The sequence below is a fragment of the Peromyscus eremicus genome, chromosome X (genome assembly GCF_949786415.1).
Source record: "Peromyscus eremicus chromosome X, PerEre_H2_v1, whole genome shotgun sequence".
Lineage (NCBI taxonomy): Eukaryota > Metazoa > Chordata > Mammalia > Rodentia > Cricetidae > Peromyscus > Peromyscus eremicus.
In genome coordinates this window covers 90,228,536-90,246,820 of record NC_081439.1, presented here as the reverse complement: position 1 = coordinate 90,246,820, position 18,285 = coordinate 90,228,536, and the positions used below count along the sequence as shown (strand labels likewise).

At 38.9% G+C, this 18,285-nt stretch overlaps 1 protein-coding gene across 6 annotated transcripts in view; it reads left to right on the top strand.

The window, feature by feature from the left end:
* Acsl4 (acyl-CoA synthetase long chain family member 4) overlaps positions 1-17,664 on the top strand; it is a 68,594-nt gene extending 50,930 nt beyond the window's left edge. For all 6 annotated transcript variants that reach the window (XM_059251373.1, XM_059251371.1, XM_059251374.1 and 3 more), the window contains 5 exons: positions 3,341-3,415; positions 4,669-4,860; positions 7,368-7,482; positions 8,267-8,424; positions 14,803-17,664. In XM_059251373.1, coding sequence (XP_059107356.1) covers positions 3,341-3,415; positions 4,669-4,860; positions 7,368-7,482; positions 8,267-8,424; positions 14,803-14,960 — 698 coding nt within the window. In that variant the 3' untranslated portion in view covers positions 14,961-17,664. The remainder of the gene's footprint in view (positions 1-3,340; positions 3,416-4,668; positions 4,861-7,367; positions 7,483-8,266; positions 8,425-14,802) is intronic.
* The last annotated feature ends 621 nt before the right edge of the window (positions 17,665-18,285 follow it).

Sequence of the window (18,285 nt, the reverse complement as noted above, 5' to 3'; positions counted from 1 at the left end):
CCCTTAGGGCTCTTTGCTCTGTCTCCCCCTGTTTTTTTATTATTGATAACTGTAAGCCCATTGATGATGTCTGTGTTCCCAGAGGGTAATGCATTTCCCTTTCTCAGCAGCTAGTATTATCCAATAGCTCCTTTGCCAAGGGTGGGGTCTTGGGGACCCTTTGGAATTTTGACTGGCTTAGTCTTGTGCAGGAAGTACAGCTGCTGTGAGTTGATATATGCAACAGTCATGTCATGTTCAGAAAATACCATTACACACACACACACACACACACACACACACACACACACACACACACGCTCTTACATTCTTTCTACTGCCTCTTATGAGATGTTCCCTGTGCACTGGATGGAAGAAGGTTGTTAGAGCTCAGTGGTCCTCCACCTCCCTGATGCTGTGACCCATTAATACAGTTCTTCATGTTGTGGTGACTCTCAACCATACAATTATTTTCATTGCTACTTCATAACTATAATTTTGTAAATTTTTTTTAAGACAGAGGTTCATTGAAAGGGTAATAATGTAAATATTTTTGGAGATATGGTTTGTTGAAAGGGTCATGACCCAGAGGTGGAGGCCCCCTGTTATAGATGATTCCTCCATGGCTGAGTTCTCATGGCTACGTACACTAGGTGCTTTAAGCAGCTATGATTCTCTGCATTAACCATTACCCACTGCAAAAAGAAGGTTCTCTAGTCCAAGTTGAAAGCATCACCAATTGGTGGTGGGCATGCACACAGATAGAAAGTTTGATGATAGCATGATCTGGATAATCACCGTGCACAGTTGTGGCCTTGGGATGAAGTGTCCCTCTTACATCCTTTTTTGCTTTGTCTTCTGTTACCTTCAGTTCCCCAAGGCAGAGTGTCTCAGCCTTGACCCTATTCACATTTTTGAACCACATAATTCTTTGTTTTTGCATTCTCTCTCGTCCACTGAAGGATGTTAACAGTCACATTGCTAGTAGTAACTTGCTCACCCACACTGTCAAAATGAAACATATTCCAAATATTGCCACATATCTCCTTAGCACACAAAATCATGCCAGGTTGAGAAACACTGAGGATATAGGAATTTTTTTTTTTGTTTGTTTGAACCTGTGTGGGTATTGTACACGCATCCCAGTCTCTGAGTTCATATGTGAATTAGCCCAATTGATGTCAGCTAGTAAAAGGAAAATTTATTCAATAGAGTATTACACTCAAGGACAGGCCCCATGCCCAGGAGTAGTTGGCCAACACAAAATGGACTTGCGCGCATGCGCGCGCGCACATTTTTTTGGAGGGGTTATCTTAGTGATTTTTGTTTGTTTTAATTTTTATTTTTTGTTGTTGTTTTTATAGAGTTTGGTGAATAGAGAAGTGAGGAGCAGTTGGGAGGGAACAGAATATCATCAAAAATATATGAAAATCATATGAAAAAATTCTAAGTAAAAAATGACTTCTGTTTTAATCATGTGTGTTTGTGTGTGTGCATGAGCATGTTAGTGCGGGCATGCACAGAGCCCAGAAGAGTGTGTTGGATCCCCTGTGGCTAGATTTACAGGTGGTTGTATGTAAGCCTCCTGAGATTGGTGCTCAGAGCCAAAATCCAGTCCTCTGCAAGAACAGCAAGGACTCTTAACATATGAGCCATGTCTGCAGCCTAGGAACTTTTTTTGAGTGAGATTACTATCACTTCACTCTGGTTACGTCCAAAATTAATATCCTTTTTCCAAACTGTCACCTTACTGCTAAATACCTTGTTTGTGTCAGTATTATTACATCTTTGAAATTATTCCAGGACTTAATCAACTTTGAAGTCCTCAAACTGTTTACTGCCTTTAACTTTAGTCAGATCTTCCCGTCGGTTCACTAGGTTGTGCTTTATTGCTTGGGTTGGCTCTGAGATGACAGGACAGCCCTTTAGTCCATCCTCTGCTTTTATTAGGCACGTCTAGCCCACCCTCCGCCTGACAGATGAATTGAATCTAAATACACCTCTCCCTATTTTGAAGATGTATTTGATGTAGCATTATCTTACCCGCCTGTCTTTCCTCTCTAGGCAAACCAATCATCTCTCTCTTGACATAGAGTTTGGTTCTTAACCTCACTGTAATTTCTTTCCTCTTCTTCAGAATGCCATTTTTGTTGGCTGCCAGTCATTATTACCCAACTTTTATAAGGTCTTTTCTGGCTACTTCATTTTACATTAGTCTTAGAGTGCTTATTGTAGAAGTCTCCAGATGAAAGCACAGATATTGAGTAAAGCAGTGAAGTACTCAATACAGATTAGAGTATGTGCCCCGAAACGGGGCGGGGGTGGCGCATCCTAATGTAAATCGAAATGTAAATGATATTGTGAGTCCAAAGTTTTTTGAGGATCCTCAGTTTTTTCACATTGTGGAAGAATGCCCTGGCACCTTAGCTTTTGATGCTAGAGGAACAACTTGAACAGCCTCAAGGACATTTAGCCACAAAGGACATTCTCACTGTCATTAGACACAGTATCCAAACACAGCTACAGTTTTCTTGATTATCTTGTATTTCTTGGTTATCTCATATCTTAAGTCCTGTTCGACACTCCTTGGTGTCCAGTTGTTGATTTCATGACTGTCTGTGGGATAACCGAATATTTCAAACTGAAGCTATTGTGTAAAGGCTGGAGCCAGGTGTTTGTAATAGGCTCTCTATAGGACTGACAGACATCCTAGCTCCTCGCCTCATTTGTGTCGTCACTTGTCCATGCAGATGAGGACTTAAGTACTGTTTCACATACATTTCTCCCTGGGAATTCTGTTGGTAAGGTCTCGTCATCCTTTGTATGTTAGCTCACAATGCTTACTGTCGTACTGGGTTCATAAGAAGCCATCTGCGAAGATGTGATTATTGCTAAGCATAGTCACAGATGGCCAAGGAAGGGCTAATGCCCTGATGATGATGTTTGAGAACAAATAAAAAGTGACAAGTATTATTAGTAAACACATTTAATCTTCACAGTATGTACTTATATGAAGTTGATGTGTTTATGGGTGAAGAAGTGGAGACTAAAGACATTTCGTCTGAGATACGTTGTAAGTGAGTGAAAGAGCAGGAATACTCATCTCACTTTGTCTTAGCAGAGTTCTATGTATGACTGGTAGACCTAGTCCTTCATTGGTAGCAGAATTTTTTTTAATGTAATTATCTAAAATCCAGCCCTGAAAAGCACGAATGCACTGAGTCCAAAGACTGAAAAATGAAGAGGTGGCACTCCCTCTCTGGCCTCTTCTGTCATCTTTTGAGACTCGGTGTTTCTGGTGGCTCGGTGTGCACTTGGGAACTCTTGTGTAGTAATGGTTGGGTTGCCTTTTCTCCTACAGTTACTGACTATACTACTGGAAGAGTTGGAGCTCCTCTTATCTGCTGTGAAATTAAGCTGAAAGACTGGCAGGAAGGTAAGAGTTTCACACAAACTCCAGGGACTCTGGATGCACTGAAAACCATCTGGAGCCTCAGGACTTCTGTCTCACTGAAGTGAGAATCTGTCAGTCATAACAAGCGATCCCTTGCTTTGCCTGTTCCCCATGTTTTTTCTGTGCTCGGTGGGGGAAATGTCTAGATTGGAGCCACTGCGGTTTTTAATTTAGGAAATACTTGATGGCAAGGTGGGGCAAAGATTCTAATTGGAGCTTGTCCTGGGTTTGGAGCTTCCCCTTTTGAAGCTCAAATCTGCTAGTGCTGCTTTTGGGGCTGAGAGAGAAACCACATTTTCAGGTCACAGAGAGACGACAAGATCTTGACCCTAGCAGATTTCCATAGTCAAGACTCGTCTAGGTAGCTATGTGTACAGTAAATGTTTACACAAATACCTATAGAGGCAAGGCATTTTGGGGGAAACCAGAACCATACACACACTATTGATAATGCTTTTTACAAGGAGCTAGAGACAGAAGTAAACCGATTTTCCTCTGATGGACATGATAAAGCATAGTAAATATACATTAATTACAGTAAAGTGGATTATTAAATAAACAAATAATTAAACAACCTTGCTATGCCAGAAAGAATTGATAATAACTACCGGATGGTAATTGTCTGGCCACTGTTTAAATCCATAAAATTTCCCTCCATTTCCCATGGCCTCCACTTCTCCCTTGCTTAATGCAGTTGCCTTCCTTAGGTACTTGCTGTCTGTTATCTTTGACTGAAACTTCTGAGCCTGTGATCTGAGAAGTGTTACTAACAACACATTGATGATTTACTTAGAACAGCTTTAAGCATAGCTCTTGTTTGGGATGGTTTCATCTCTCGAGTCCTGTGGACACTAAGCTTTAATTATTGTCCTCTGTGTGTCGTGGAAGGTTTGGGTAAGAGGTTTTCAGTGGTGATATTGTAGAGTTTTTCTCCTGTGTCCCTCAGACAAAATGTAAACTAAGAGTCTCCCATAAACACAATATAAAATTAAGAATAACAGAGAAACTTTAAGAATTAATGAAGGGTTGTTAAAATGGATGACTCAGTAGCTAAATGTGCTTGTTGCCAAGCCTGATGGCCTGAGTTTGATCCTCGGGACCCACGTAGTAGAAGGAAAGAACCAACTACTGCACGCACGCGTGCGCACACACACGTAACTGTAATGAAGAATTTATAAAAGAAGATGGATTTTATTTTAGTATAATAAATGATTTTTTTAAAAAATTATCTCTAGGTGGTTATACAGTTCATGATAAGCCAAACCCCAGAGGTGAAATCGTGATTGGTGGGCAGAATATCTCCATGGGCTATTTTAAAAACGAAGAGAAAACAGCAGAAGATTATTCTGTGGATGAAAATGGGCAGAGATGGTTTTGCACTGGTGACATCGGAGAATTCCATCCTGATGGTTGCCTGCAGATTATAGGTCAGTATATTCTCTTTTCTATGGTTTCTGTCATTTTGTGCTTCAGTGAGTCTGAAAGATAACATAGGTTGGGTCATCAGCAGGGTTGATGGATTGATTGGTAACAGCTTTCTTTACTCATGTCCTTGTATCTGAGCTCCATCTTTGAAACAGAGGTACTCCCAGCCTCACAGGGCGGTCATTAGCATTAGATGAGTTCATATTGTAAAATGTTCAGAGAAGTACCTGAATCTTTTTAAGTAGTAGCAATAGTAGTAGCAGTGTTTGAGGTGGGGAAATGGACAGAAAAATGAATAACTGATTCAGTAATGGGAAAACAAAAATAATTTAGAAAAGATCTGAAGATGTGTCTTGCTTAACTCTGCAGGACTCTGTGTCACTATTCACTGTGACATACGTACACTATTTTAGTTCTTGCCTCTCCCGTATTTCTCAGTGATCACTTTGCATCCATGTTTTCCTGTTTCTGTTGGCTCTAACTGTCCTTGATCATTTCACTCTTCAGAACCAGTCTATTCTTTTGAAATGTTGTTCCTTTGGCATTTTCTTTACTGGCCTTACAGAAGTAGACATTTACGTTCAAAACACAATTCCAAAGGAAATACTGTGTTCACTTTAAACAGGCAAAGGTTTAAACACTGTCTAGCTGTAAGTGCTCCTCTGTAGGGTCTATCCTGTCTTCTAGTCATATATTCATTCAGTCATAGTTCTAGTGCCTCATATAATCGGCTGCTGAGCTTCACAGTATCTGAGCAGAATGTAATTAGAGATTTCCTGGAAACTTCAGTGTTCACCTCGAACATTGATTCATTTAAAAACTACTCAAGGTTTTGTTTTGTTTGCTTGATATTACCTTCATAGTTCTTCTTATCCATGTATTGGGGAGCAAACCTAGGTCATATATATATGCTAGAGGAGTACTCTATTATGGATCTACATCCTAAGCTCTCCTTTATTCCCTGCCAGAGCCAACTGTTTTTGAGACATGGTTGTGCAGCCTGGCCTTGATCTCACAGCCTCCTGCTTCAGACTCCTAAGAGTAGGAGTTGTACAAATGTCATCATGCCCGGCCTCTCTTCAATGTGTGTATGTGTGTGTTGGAGAATTATTTTTGTTACGCTGATGCCATGTATACAACCTTACAGTTGTGCATCGTAGACAAAAGTAAACAATTGTGATCTAAACATATGAATATTGTTAACACAGATATGCACATAAACCATGCATGTGCACAAGGTTTTCACACTATTGCTTCAGGTTTCAAACGGAAAAGGAAGCCATTAGATTTAGTAGAAGGTCAGAAAGGGTCTTTTGTAGAAAAGTGCCTGGCACAGTCTTTTAGAATACCAAAACATGAGTGCAGTGCGTTTTGATGAGAACCCTCCTCCCTCCCTCATCCTCCTACTCCTCTGTCTCCCTACTGTTGCTCTTGGTAGGCAGCACATCCTTCACACCAAGGATTTTAAGCGTGCTGGCAGTGATTCGAGTTGAGCCATCCTGTGACAGTACTTTCTTATAGCACTGTCACTTTACAAAGGAAATGTCAAATAGGGAAGATGGGAATTAGCATTTGTTGAATGTGCTTTATATGCAAGGTAGATACTATGACATGCTTCTGGGAGGTAGGCACCATTATCCACCGTATAAACGAGGTCGGGGGAGGTTGACTGAAATGCCAAGCATTCCGGAGTCTGTACCACACGAAGCTCCCATTCTGATCTAATCCTCCAAAGCTCTGTTCCTTCCCTGTACATCACTGTAGTCAGGAGTATGAGAAGATCATTTTTATTTAACTCTTTCATGCAATGTATCTTGATCATGTTTTTACCTCCTCCAACTCCTCCTAGATCTTACCCACCTCCCTACCCAGCCCACTTTGTGCTCCCACACACTCTTCCAAAAAGGGGGGGGGGGGCACAAAAATACCATGGAGTCTTTTTTGTGTTGGTTAACTACCCCTAGGGATGGGGCCTGCCCTGGAATGTGGTTGATACACCCAGTGACACTCCATCAGAGAAAACTGATTTGAGACAGAGTCTTGTTATAAACCTCAGACTGGACTTGAACCCACTGTGTGAACAACACTGGCCGGAACTTAAAATGCTCTTGCCTTACACACCTGCTGGATCTTTAAGTATAATATTTGAGGCACTTTTTTAGTGAAATGCATGGAAAAATAATATATATATATAGCAAGCTTTTAGAGGAAATATCTTTGTATTTCTAAGACTAAGGCAATAAAATTGAAATAAAATCAGAATCGTACATGCCATAATGAAACAGCCTGTGGATCTGTATTTTTTTATTTATTGAAACTGGATTCTTTTTTCATACAATACATCTGGGAGGCCACAGTTTGCCCTCCCTCTACTCTTCCCAGCTGTTCCCCGCTCCTCTCTTCCCTGGATCCACTTCCCCTCCATCTTCCTTCAGAAGAGAACAGGCCTCCAAGAGACAATGACCAAAGTCCGGTTTAACTTGAGGATCCACATTTTTTATGATTGCAGATCGTAAGAAAGATCTGGTGAAGTTACAAGCGGGAGAATATGTGTCTCTTGGGAAGGTAGAAGCAGCACTGAAGAACTGTCCACTGATCGACAACATCTGTGCTTTTGCCAAAAGGTAACTCTTCTTTGTTTTTTGAGACACAGTTTCTTTGTGTAGTTCTTCAGCTATCCTAGAACTAGCTGTGTAGACCAGGCTGGCCTCTGCTTCCCAAGATTAAAGGTGTGAGCCACCACTACCTGGCTGGTAACTTTTTTTTTGTTTTAGTGTTATAATTGTTTGTTTGTTTGTTTGTTGGGAGCTCATGTAGTACAACTTGTGGGGGTTCTCTCCTATCACCATGTGAGTTCTAGAGATCAAACTGAGCTATCAGACTTGATCGCTATCTTGCCAGCCAAAGAGTAGTTGTGTTTTGTGTCATATACTTACAGTATTAGGAGCATTATAAAATAAATTTGATTGTGTGTAAGCATGCAGATACCATCAAACTCCTCTTAGAACTTTAATTGGGGTTGGGAAAATAAACATGAAAGTTCTTGAATTTATTTAACAGCATGAAGATCCTTTCAGCAACATGTTTTGTTGTTCTTTATTAGACATCTGCCATGTCTGGCTAAGTGTCTGTCTTAACGTACACCACAAGTTCTTTCATGTAGGATTCATAACAATGGAGAATTAGCATGAATAATTTCCCCAAAAGTTTACATAGGTAGTAATGGTGTGGTGAGTTTCCAGTCCAAGTTTTTCTAAGTTAAAAGCCTGCGAGATTGATCCATTTACTTTTTTGTTAATATCACATAAAATATGTGTATCTAGAATCACCTGTACTGTACTGTTATATTGAAAAACTTGTGAGTAATTTTGCACATTTTGATTTCCATTTTAATATCTCAATTTTCAGTGACCAGTCCTATGTGATCAGTTTTGTGGTTCCTAACCAGAAAAAGCTGACCCTTTTGGCCCAACAGAAAGGCATAGAAGGCTCTTGGGTTGATATTTGCAATAACCCTGCCATGGAAGCTGAAATACTGAAGGAAATTCGAGAAGCTGCAAATGCCAGTAAGTATGAAATTGCTAAGCCATTGAAGTCCATAGAAGTCACCTAATAAATGTTTTGTACATTACACTAAATAATCCATACATGTATACAATGCATAAAACTTGATCCATGTATACAGTGAATTTTAATCATATCTATCCCCCTTCAACTTCCCTCCCATCCTCCCCAACAATGGGTCTCCCTCCCAACTCTAAGTCCTCTTCTCTCTTTTTTTCTTTTTCTTTTCTTTTTTTTTTTTTGTTTGTTTGTTTCCTAGACAGGGTTTTTCTCTCTATAGCCCTGGCTGACCTGGAACTAGCTCTGTAGACCAGGCTGTCCTTGAACTCACCCACACAGATCTGCCTGTCTCTGCCTCTCTAGTTCTCTCTTCTCCCTTTTGTAATAACCTACCAAGTCCAGTTAGTACTGCCCACATGCACACAGGTGTGGAGCCATCCACTGAAGCTTGGGCAATCTGCCAATGGCCACACCCCCAAAAAGAGCTATCAACTGTCAGTTACTTCTCAGCTAAGGGGAGGCTTCGTGAGACCCTCTGCCGTCCATGTTGAAATTTTGACTGGCTTGATCTTAAACAGGCTATTGCAAGTGTAGCTGTAGTTGCTGTGAGTTCGTTCATCTGTTCTTCGGCTGTTTCTTATACAGATGACCGTCTGTCCCAGCGCTCCTCCATCTTTTACATTTTTCCTACCTTCCACAATGTTCCTTGAGCCTTGGGCAGGAAGGATGGGCTTTTGACAGAGTCATCCTATTTAGGGCTGAATACTCAGTCACTTATTCTCACACAGTTCTTTGAGCAGTTATGAGTCTGTACATTTATCACCGCCTACTACAAAAAGAAGCTTCTGAGCAAGGTTGAGAACAATTCATGTCTATCTATGGGTATAAACATACATATTTAGAAGAAGGCAATATGTAGGCATGCCTATTTAGCAAAACAGCAGTAGGTTACCCCTAGGGCCTGTGGCATGCCCGGGCATAGGTTTTCGACCAGATTTACGATGCTGGGAATGAATTCTTTCTAGTGAGCAGTCCTCAAATCCAATCAGAAGGGAGTTGGTTATCGCTATGGCCACTACTGCTCTAGTGGGTACATCTTGCCTTGGCAGTTCTGTATCGTAGCATGCCTTTTAGTATGTTGAGATATGTTCTTTCTATTCTGAGTTTCTTCACATTTTTTAACATTAAGGAATGTTGGATTTTGTCAAGAGCCTTTCTGCGTCTGTCCAGAGGACCATGTGATTTTTGTCCCTGAGTCCAATTATGCATTTTATAACATTTATGGTTGTACATATATTGAACCATCTCTGTATTTCTGGATCATGGTGAATGTTTTGATGTGTTCTTAAATTTGGTTGGCAAGTGTTTTGTTGATAATTTTTTGCACTTAGGTGTATTTGGGTTAGTCTATAATTTGGTCTGATTTTGATATTAGGGTAATAGTAGCTTCATAGAAAGAGTTTGGTAATGCTATGCTTTTCTATTTTATGAAATAGTTTGAGAACTAATTCTTGAAGGTCTGGTAAAAACCATCAGTGTATCTATCTGGACCTGGACATTTTTAGTTGGGAGGTTTGTTTTTTTTTTTTTGAGACAGGGTTTGAAGTCTTTTTTTTTTTCTGTTCAAAGAGAATAAGGAATTGTTTATTCTGGAGCAAAACATGAGTGGTCGTGGTCCTGGATTATAGATTTAGATTCAGATATGTTCAAATGAGGGTAACACTTCTACACGAAGTTCTATTGTAACAGAACAAAGAAAGTCATAAATCAAAACACTTTTCGCATATATAATGAGCACATGGAACAGACAGGTTTACAGCAAAGTACGCAAATCTCTGCTGTGGGCCCGATGACATTCTTAGCCTTTGGGTAGGTGGAGGCTAGGGTCTGTTTAGACATTCCAAAGGATTTTCCTAATAGTTGTCAGGATGTTGTCCCACAAAGAATTGGATCGTGAATGGCCATTAGAACATTGGCATCTGCTGATGCTTCTGTGTTCATTCATATTTTAAAGCGGGTTACTCAAAAACTCTTGGGAAAGCCTCCTAGGCTTTGCTGAAAAGTTCCTCATATGTGCGTCTTTTTTTTCTCCCTCCTGGACCTCTCCTTTTCTCTAATGCAGCCTCTCTAATCTGTCTAAATGGTCTTAGTTTGCCAGCATTCTGATAGCAAAACTTGACCACCACCCCCTTTTTGGAGGGGCAGCCTTATTTTCTAGATCTGTTGTTCCTCATGTCCTTGCGTCCAAAAGTAAACTAGGTGACAGGCTGGTTCTGGAAAGGCAGCACAGGGTGGGAGAGGCCATGAGGATCAACTCTACCACTCTTTGTGTGTCTTCAGAGGCATGCATGCTCAGGGCTCCGTGCTCTAGGTCTTCCATTGAGTGCTCTTGGCGCCCTCTCTGGTGGGCAGCAGTTTGAGCCCTCCCTGGGTCAGTTACCAGTAATTCTTTTGTTTTCCTTCTCTAAACTTACTTGAACTGGCCCATTCAGTGCCTTTCGTTCCTCTTGTTTCATTTACTTCATTGAAGTCAGTAGCTTTTTTCCTTTAAAAAATTAGTATTATTTGAGACAGTGTTGCGTTGTGTACCTCTGGCTAGCCTAGAGCTTCCTAATTACTAAAGAAATGTCTGACAGAAATAAAACAGCCTGGAACTTGGAATGATCCCCTTACCTCTGCCTCCCAAGTAAAGAAATTATTTTAGGGTACTCACTTTTCAGGAACAGTAGTGAGGAGCCCTGTATTCCCTATGTTAAGTTGTTATTTACTAATTTTTAATCTATTGTTTTAGTTAAAAGATGAAAGTAATTTTCCTAGTTATCAGTTGGCTGTAATTGTGAAATATTGGATAATACAGAAAATTATAGAGAGGTAAGTAAGTACCTCTGGTGATTGCCATCTAGTGCATATACTTTACTTAACAATATCATCATTTTCTAAGTCAGAGGCTATATAATTTCATTATCATCTTTAATGTTTAAAATTTTTTCAGTATATAAATACTTAGTCTGATTTTTTTTTTAGGTGAGTAGTACTTTCCCCCACTTTAGTGAACCATGACACATCATTTCTACAAAATGATTTTGTGTGTGACAGTTTTGTTTTGTGTGTCTGTGTGTCTATCTGTCTGTCTGTGCGCATGCATGGTCAGGTGAGTACATGTATTATGTATGTGGAGGTCAGAGGTCATTCCTTAGGAACCGTGTACCTTTCTTTCTTTGAGAAAGGGTCTTTCAGTGAGACCTGCAACTCCTTTGATAGGCTAGGTTCGGAATGCCAGGGGGTTCCTTACTGCTCCCCAACTCTGAGAGTACAAGTGCACATCACCATACCCAGCTTTTCAAGTAGATATTAGGGATCAGACTCAGGCCTTCACGCTTATGAGACAAGCCCTTTAGCAACTGAGCGGTCTTCTCAGCCTGTGTGTGACTGTGCTCTTGCTGTAAATTGCTAGACTGGAATTTTGGAGTCAAAAGGAAAGGACATTGTAGAAGTTTTTTTTTCCCTCATTACTGAAGTGGTCCCTGTATCACGAAAGTTCCCACTAGCTTTTGGGGGTGGGGAATGTTCAAGACAGTGTTTCTCTGTGTAACATCCCTGGCCATCCTGGATCTCATTCTATAGACTAGGCTGGCCTCGAACTCACAGAGATCCGCCTGCCTCTGCCTCCCGAGTGCTGGGATTAAAGGCGTGCGCCACCACCCCTGACTGCTCCACTGGCTTTTATTTCTGTCAGACATTTCTTTAGTAGTGCTGCCACATTTCTCTTTATTTTATTTTATTTTTTTTAAAGATTCATTTATTCATTATGTATACAGCATGTATGACTGCAGGCCAGAAGAGGGCACCAGATCTCATTACAGATGGTTGTGAGCCACCATGTGGTTGCTGGGAATTGAACTCAGGACCTCTGGAAGAACAGCCAGTGCTCTTAACCACTGAGCCATCTCTCCAGCCCTTCTCTTTATTTTAAAAGGCAACTTAGGTTTCATTTTGGTTTTAAAATATAGTTTATAATAATAGCTTTTTTTAACCTCAATATATCTATTTTCTCCTAAGAACTTTCTGAACCCTGAGCACTATAAAAATTTAAATAACTGTTTCCTATTAAAACAATCACATTGTAAAGGTGCTTAAGTATGTAGTGTGCCTTGATGCTTTCTTCAAGGTAATTTTATTGACTATTTATAAAATAAATTTTATGTTATTGTCACCAGGCTTTGAGAACCTTTGATACACATTTTGATTTTTATTTCAATATAGTGTTTCGTAAACTATTTCAACCAATGGCCTGCCCACTGGAGGTATCCCTCCAGTTATCCTTAATCATTCTCTTGAGACTTCTAATGAAGTAGAAGGTAACTTAAATCACTGTGTGTTTAACTGCATGAAATTAACTAGGGAAAACAAAGCTGCATTGTATATAGAAAGCAGAAGAAAAACCCCAGTCCTTCATAACTTTCCTGTTCTTGGAGTGAGATAATGTAATTAAAATATGTGTGATTTGGATACTGAATGATAATCATGAGCCTGTAGCTCTAGCTCCAGGGAAGCCAGTTCCTTTCACTGGCCTACATGTGTTTCACACTTGTGGTTCTTGTTTTCTTCCTCTCTCTCTCTCTCTCTCTCTCTCTCTCTCTCTCTCTCTCTCTCTCTCTCTCTCTCTCTCAAAAAACAACCACTTATATGCTGCCACCTGCAGGTGATTCGGAGAAAATGCACATGTAAAATTATTCTTCATTCCTCTTACTTTTCTCATCTGCTGACAGTCCTTTCATTCTTCTCGTATGAAACTGTGATTGTCCATTTCTCTCCTTAATATAAAACAATGACTGGCAATTCCCAGAGTGAAACTCCTAGAAGCATCCCTTTTTGTTATACTTTAAATGGCAATTTAGCTAAAGATGAAATATAGGAGGAACATTCAAAAACGTGCTTTCATTGACTTGTGTACAACTGAAATGGTGTACCAATTTTTTTCAGTGTTTTTGGAATTAGACCTTTGTGAGTAGGGAAAGTGAAAGGAAATGAAAGTTTTTGGAACCAAATCTATAGTTGAAATTTCCTTTGAGATCCAGATATGAGCCAGGCAGCAAATACTTCAGGTACCTTTCTGTAACTGAGCCATAATATAAGAGTAGAGTAGACATTGTTAACTCAAGCAAGTTTTATGTTCTTTTACTACCTGCTTAGGCATTACTTAGGATAACATGATGCTAAGTAATATGTGAGAGATTATTTTTCATATTCAGCATTATATTTTCGGTTTTTAATGTCACCAAGGCTGCTTTGTAAATATGCACAAGTGTTATTTTTAAGTCATTCCATAAAATAAATCAAGCTCACATGCAGAGTAACATGTTTGGCCTTCAGAATTTTAAGAATGAGCTTATGTTAATACATATACCTTGGAGGATTGTAAGAAATAGGCTAATATAATGATACTCTGTTCTTTTTTATTATTGATATTTTAATTTGTATAACAGAGTCTCACTCACTGTGTAGCCCTGTCTGGCCTAGAACTCACAGAGATCCACCTGCTGCTGCCTCCTGAGTTCTGGGATTAGAGGTATATGTCAACCCCAGCTATTTCTATGTTCTTGATTTCTTATACTTCTCCAAACATGTATTGACTTGTATAGCTCTTACATAATATGTACATGTGCTGTAACTGGTCTTACACCATTTAAATACTATCATCATACCCAATAAATACCATCTTGGTTCACATTTGAATATATAATATAACTTACAAGGAATATTTTTCTAGAGGTTTAACTTTTTATGGAATGATTTAATAGATTTGTATGTATTTATTGAGAGTGCTTGGTCTAGTCCATAGGTCTGGTTAATAAAACAAAGACCCTAATTTCATGGAGCTTGCATTGTAGTAGTTGAGACAAATATATAATCTTTGAAGAGACATACAGGCATTGAAGAAAGTATAGTCATAATATAAGAATATATACATATATACGTAACACACACATATAGATGTATGATATATGGGGGGGTACACAAATATCTAGTCGTCTTTTTGTTACAAGTAGTTAGAAGAATTCTGGATGTTAATAGACATCTGGATGGAAAGCCATCCCAGGAAGCGGAACAGCAGTATGAAGGCTGTGAAGAGGAAGATGTGGTGTGTGTTTGTGTGAGGAAAACTGCCTATGCAAACCTTGAGAAAGGTAGTCATCTTGTTAATAACTGTCTGACATACCAATAAATATATTTTCTCTTTTATTGCATCATCTAGGCTGTCAGTTCTGAAAAATTTATGTTTTATTCATTGTTTTTCTCTTCCTTTCTCCTGCCTTCCTCCTCCTTTCTATCCTCCTTGCCTCTCTCCTACCCTTCTCTTCCTTTTTTTTTTATTTCAGTGAAATTGGAGCGATTTGAAATTCCAATCAAGGTTCGGTTAAGCCCAGAGCCATGGACCCCTGAAACTGGTTTGGTAACAGATGCCTTCAAGCTGAAAAGGAAGGAATTGAAGAACCATTATCTCAAGGACATTGAGCGAATGTATGGGGGCAAATAAAATGTTGCTCTCTTCCTTTTATTTGCACAGGAGGTGGCCTGATGGTTTTTCAGTTCTGGAGTTTAAACCTTTGTTGATCTATCTGTTAGAATGTAAGGTATATCTTCTAAAGACACACAAAAAAACAAACAACCAAAAGTGGTTAAAATAGTTGAGTCTACTTTAACTTAGTTTTGCATAGTTCTAGTGAAGCTGAAATTGAAAAGACATTTCCCTTTAGCTGTGTTATTAATTTTAGAGCAGAAATTCTGTTTTTAAAATTTAGCCTTAGAGACACTTGTTTTTAGAAAGAGAAGATACTTCATGCTAAAGTAAATTAATTGGAGTTGGAGTAGATGTAGTTGAGGAAAATTACAGCTTCCAGTGTCTATTGTCTTCCTAGCTGAGAAGTTTCAATAGTAATCGTGACAAAATTATGTATTAACACTACTCGAAGCAGAAGTGCCGCAGGTCTTTAAAATTCTCTTCCAACCATTTACCTTGAAGGGGAAAAAATCAGTTGTAATATAATATGGAGTCAGCATCTTAGAAGGTATTATTTTAAGATCATAATTGTCATGTAGGTTAGATGTAGAATCATTGCAATATTGTGAATAATTACAGTGCCTGAAGTTAAGAATAAAACAACCTATACATACCAAAAATATCTAGTAACATGTTTGAAGGGAAGCTCAACTTGTCCTTTGGAAGCCTGAGAACTAAAATCAGCAACTGTAATTATCTGAATGTCTTAAGAGGAAAGTACACTTTGTAAAGGTGGCCTTTCTGTGTGTGATCTAGTGAAAGACAGAGACCAAGAGGAAAATGACACAGAGTCCATCGAAATTCCACAAGATACATTGCTTTTCTGTTAGAAAGCTCATGGAATCCTAAAGATTCGGAGTTAGGATCCTGGCATAGCACTGAACCTGGGAAAAAGAGATTTAGACTCTGAATTTCTGTTTGATAATGGGGCTTGATTTTAAAACGTGCTTGTATTAAATTACATTTGTAATTTATGGTCTGTTCGCTGTCACTGATTTGATTCTTGATCAGTAGTGTGCATTTCAGAGGGCCTTTCATTTTGCTTTAATTTCAGCAAAGCGGGTTATGATAAGTGACTTCTCCAGAATCTCATTCCAACCTACGTACGGGTGATTAAATGTCTTGGATGAGCCTGGGGAGGTAAAAGGGAAGAAAACACTGTTACCACTTAACCTGTTTGTGGACAGTCAGAGACTGGAAATGCTAGATTGGGGAGGAGGGCAGAGTTACTTGATTAAGGACTGTCTGTGTAGTAACTTGGGGTGTGGGTTTCTTTTTAAATCTTCAGTATAGTCTGGGATTATATATTCTTGATAGATCTTCGCACTTGAACCATAGTTACTGTAAAAAGCAAAAATTCTTAATACTGTTATTCTTTGCACTTTTTCGTAATCATTTTATACACACACATGTGTATATATATACATATATATATATATGTTGCTTACATTTCATTGTACAGATGTGGGCCACCACTGCAACAAAATGAGTTCTTTGTGCTCTAAAATATTTATAAAGAAATTATTTAAATGTTATGTATATGGTGGTAATAAGAAAAAAATCATCTGGTATTATAAGCAACAGCGAAGGTTTTTATAAAAAGTTTCTTTTCAATGTTCTGCAAAATAAAATTGGAGGCAAGTTTTCCCTGAAGTTATATGTGAGTATTCTCATGCTTCCCAACTTGCCTTTGAAGCGTGAAAAGACATTATCAAGTAGACTACTATTCAGCTTCTATTTCCTCCTGCCCCCTGTTAATCCTTTAATGGTGGTTTTCGTTGGCTTTTCCAATCTGTGTTTCCACTTGGAATGGCGGTTTTAAATGTGAGTGCATACATACTATCTTACTTCAGATACTTGCACCCCACCTACCCCATCTCCCAAAAGCTGGAACACTGCCAACTAATCTGTTGACTAGGTCCTTAAGAATCACGTAATTAACACTTAAGGTTGGGTGCTGCTAATTCTTCATGAAAATCCAAACATGTTAAGGGACCAGGGAGATGCCACTGCCCCCCTGACTTTTCATCAAATATACATGTTTATGTAAACAGAAATATTTTCCATATTCATAGTGACTTTTTAAGTATTTGAGCCTAAAGATTTTGATCTCCATTTTTATACCTATTTCAACTGTTCACAGTTATTATTACATGTCAGCCATCAAATAAAGCTGTACTTAATATTGATTATAAGTGTGAGCATTTCTAAGTTGAACACTCATGATTTTTGCTTTAATTACATGAAAGGGTCTTGTTTCCTTGATATTTGTACTCATTCTTTTTTATTTAGACTGAAGGTATGATTTTATGACCTTTAAGAACTGAAATGCAGGTGAATGATTCATGTAGTCTGAACTGAGGGAGTCCTTTTTCTTTGTTCCTAGAGACTGATTAGTAATCTTTGCCTATAGTTTCCCGGTAGCATATGACAAATGTTTCTACAGTGACAAGCTGAGGAGAACAGGTTAAAGATTGTGTGACATTTGGGAACTGGAGAGAAATAATTTTAATTTTGAATGTAGTTACAAATTTTGTATTCATATTTGTACTTTCTGTTAAAATGCACGATTGTAGGATTGTTACTTAGATTTTTTGTGTTTACTCTTGAAAAGCTTTGTTTGTTCTTATTTTTAAGTTTGCACTTGAATCTTACGAAATAAATCCACCCATGTTATCAAGCCAATTTGTTCTTACTTACATGTCAACATAAAAATCTATACATTTGAATGTTACCTAGGCCTTTTAAGTAGTATGTTTGGGTATGTGGAATTACATGAAGTGGCTAACCTAGCTTACATAAATTCTACCCATTAGTTCGGTTTATTTGAACCCAGAGCTGTTACTTCAATACAGTGAGTTGAATACCTTGTAATACTAAAACTCTATTTCTTTTTTTTTAACCTCTGGTTTGGCGACTTCAGGCAAGTTAACATTCCAGAGCTGCAATTCTCTATCTGGGAAAATGGAGTGGTTTGATAACAGGATCTACTCTGTAGGGTTGTTAGGACGGTAGAAAGGAAGTAATCCATGTAAAGTGTTTAGAGCAATGCCTTACATTAGCTATTATGATAATACCATAACTAGACTATTCATTCTTCTGTCAGGTGCTTTGAAACTATTGACCAGCACACCAGAATCAAAGAATTCTCTATCAGTGAAGAGTGCGGGAAACTGTTTGGATGTAGAGGCCAGAAACCCAGGCTCATTCTGTGCCTACCTTTGTAATCATAGGCCAACCATAGAGTCTCTCCCTCTCCCTCTCTGTCTCTCTCCCACCCTTTCCCTCTCTCCAGCCCTTC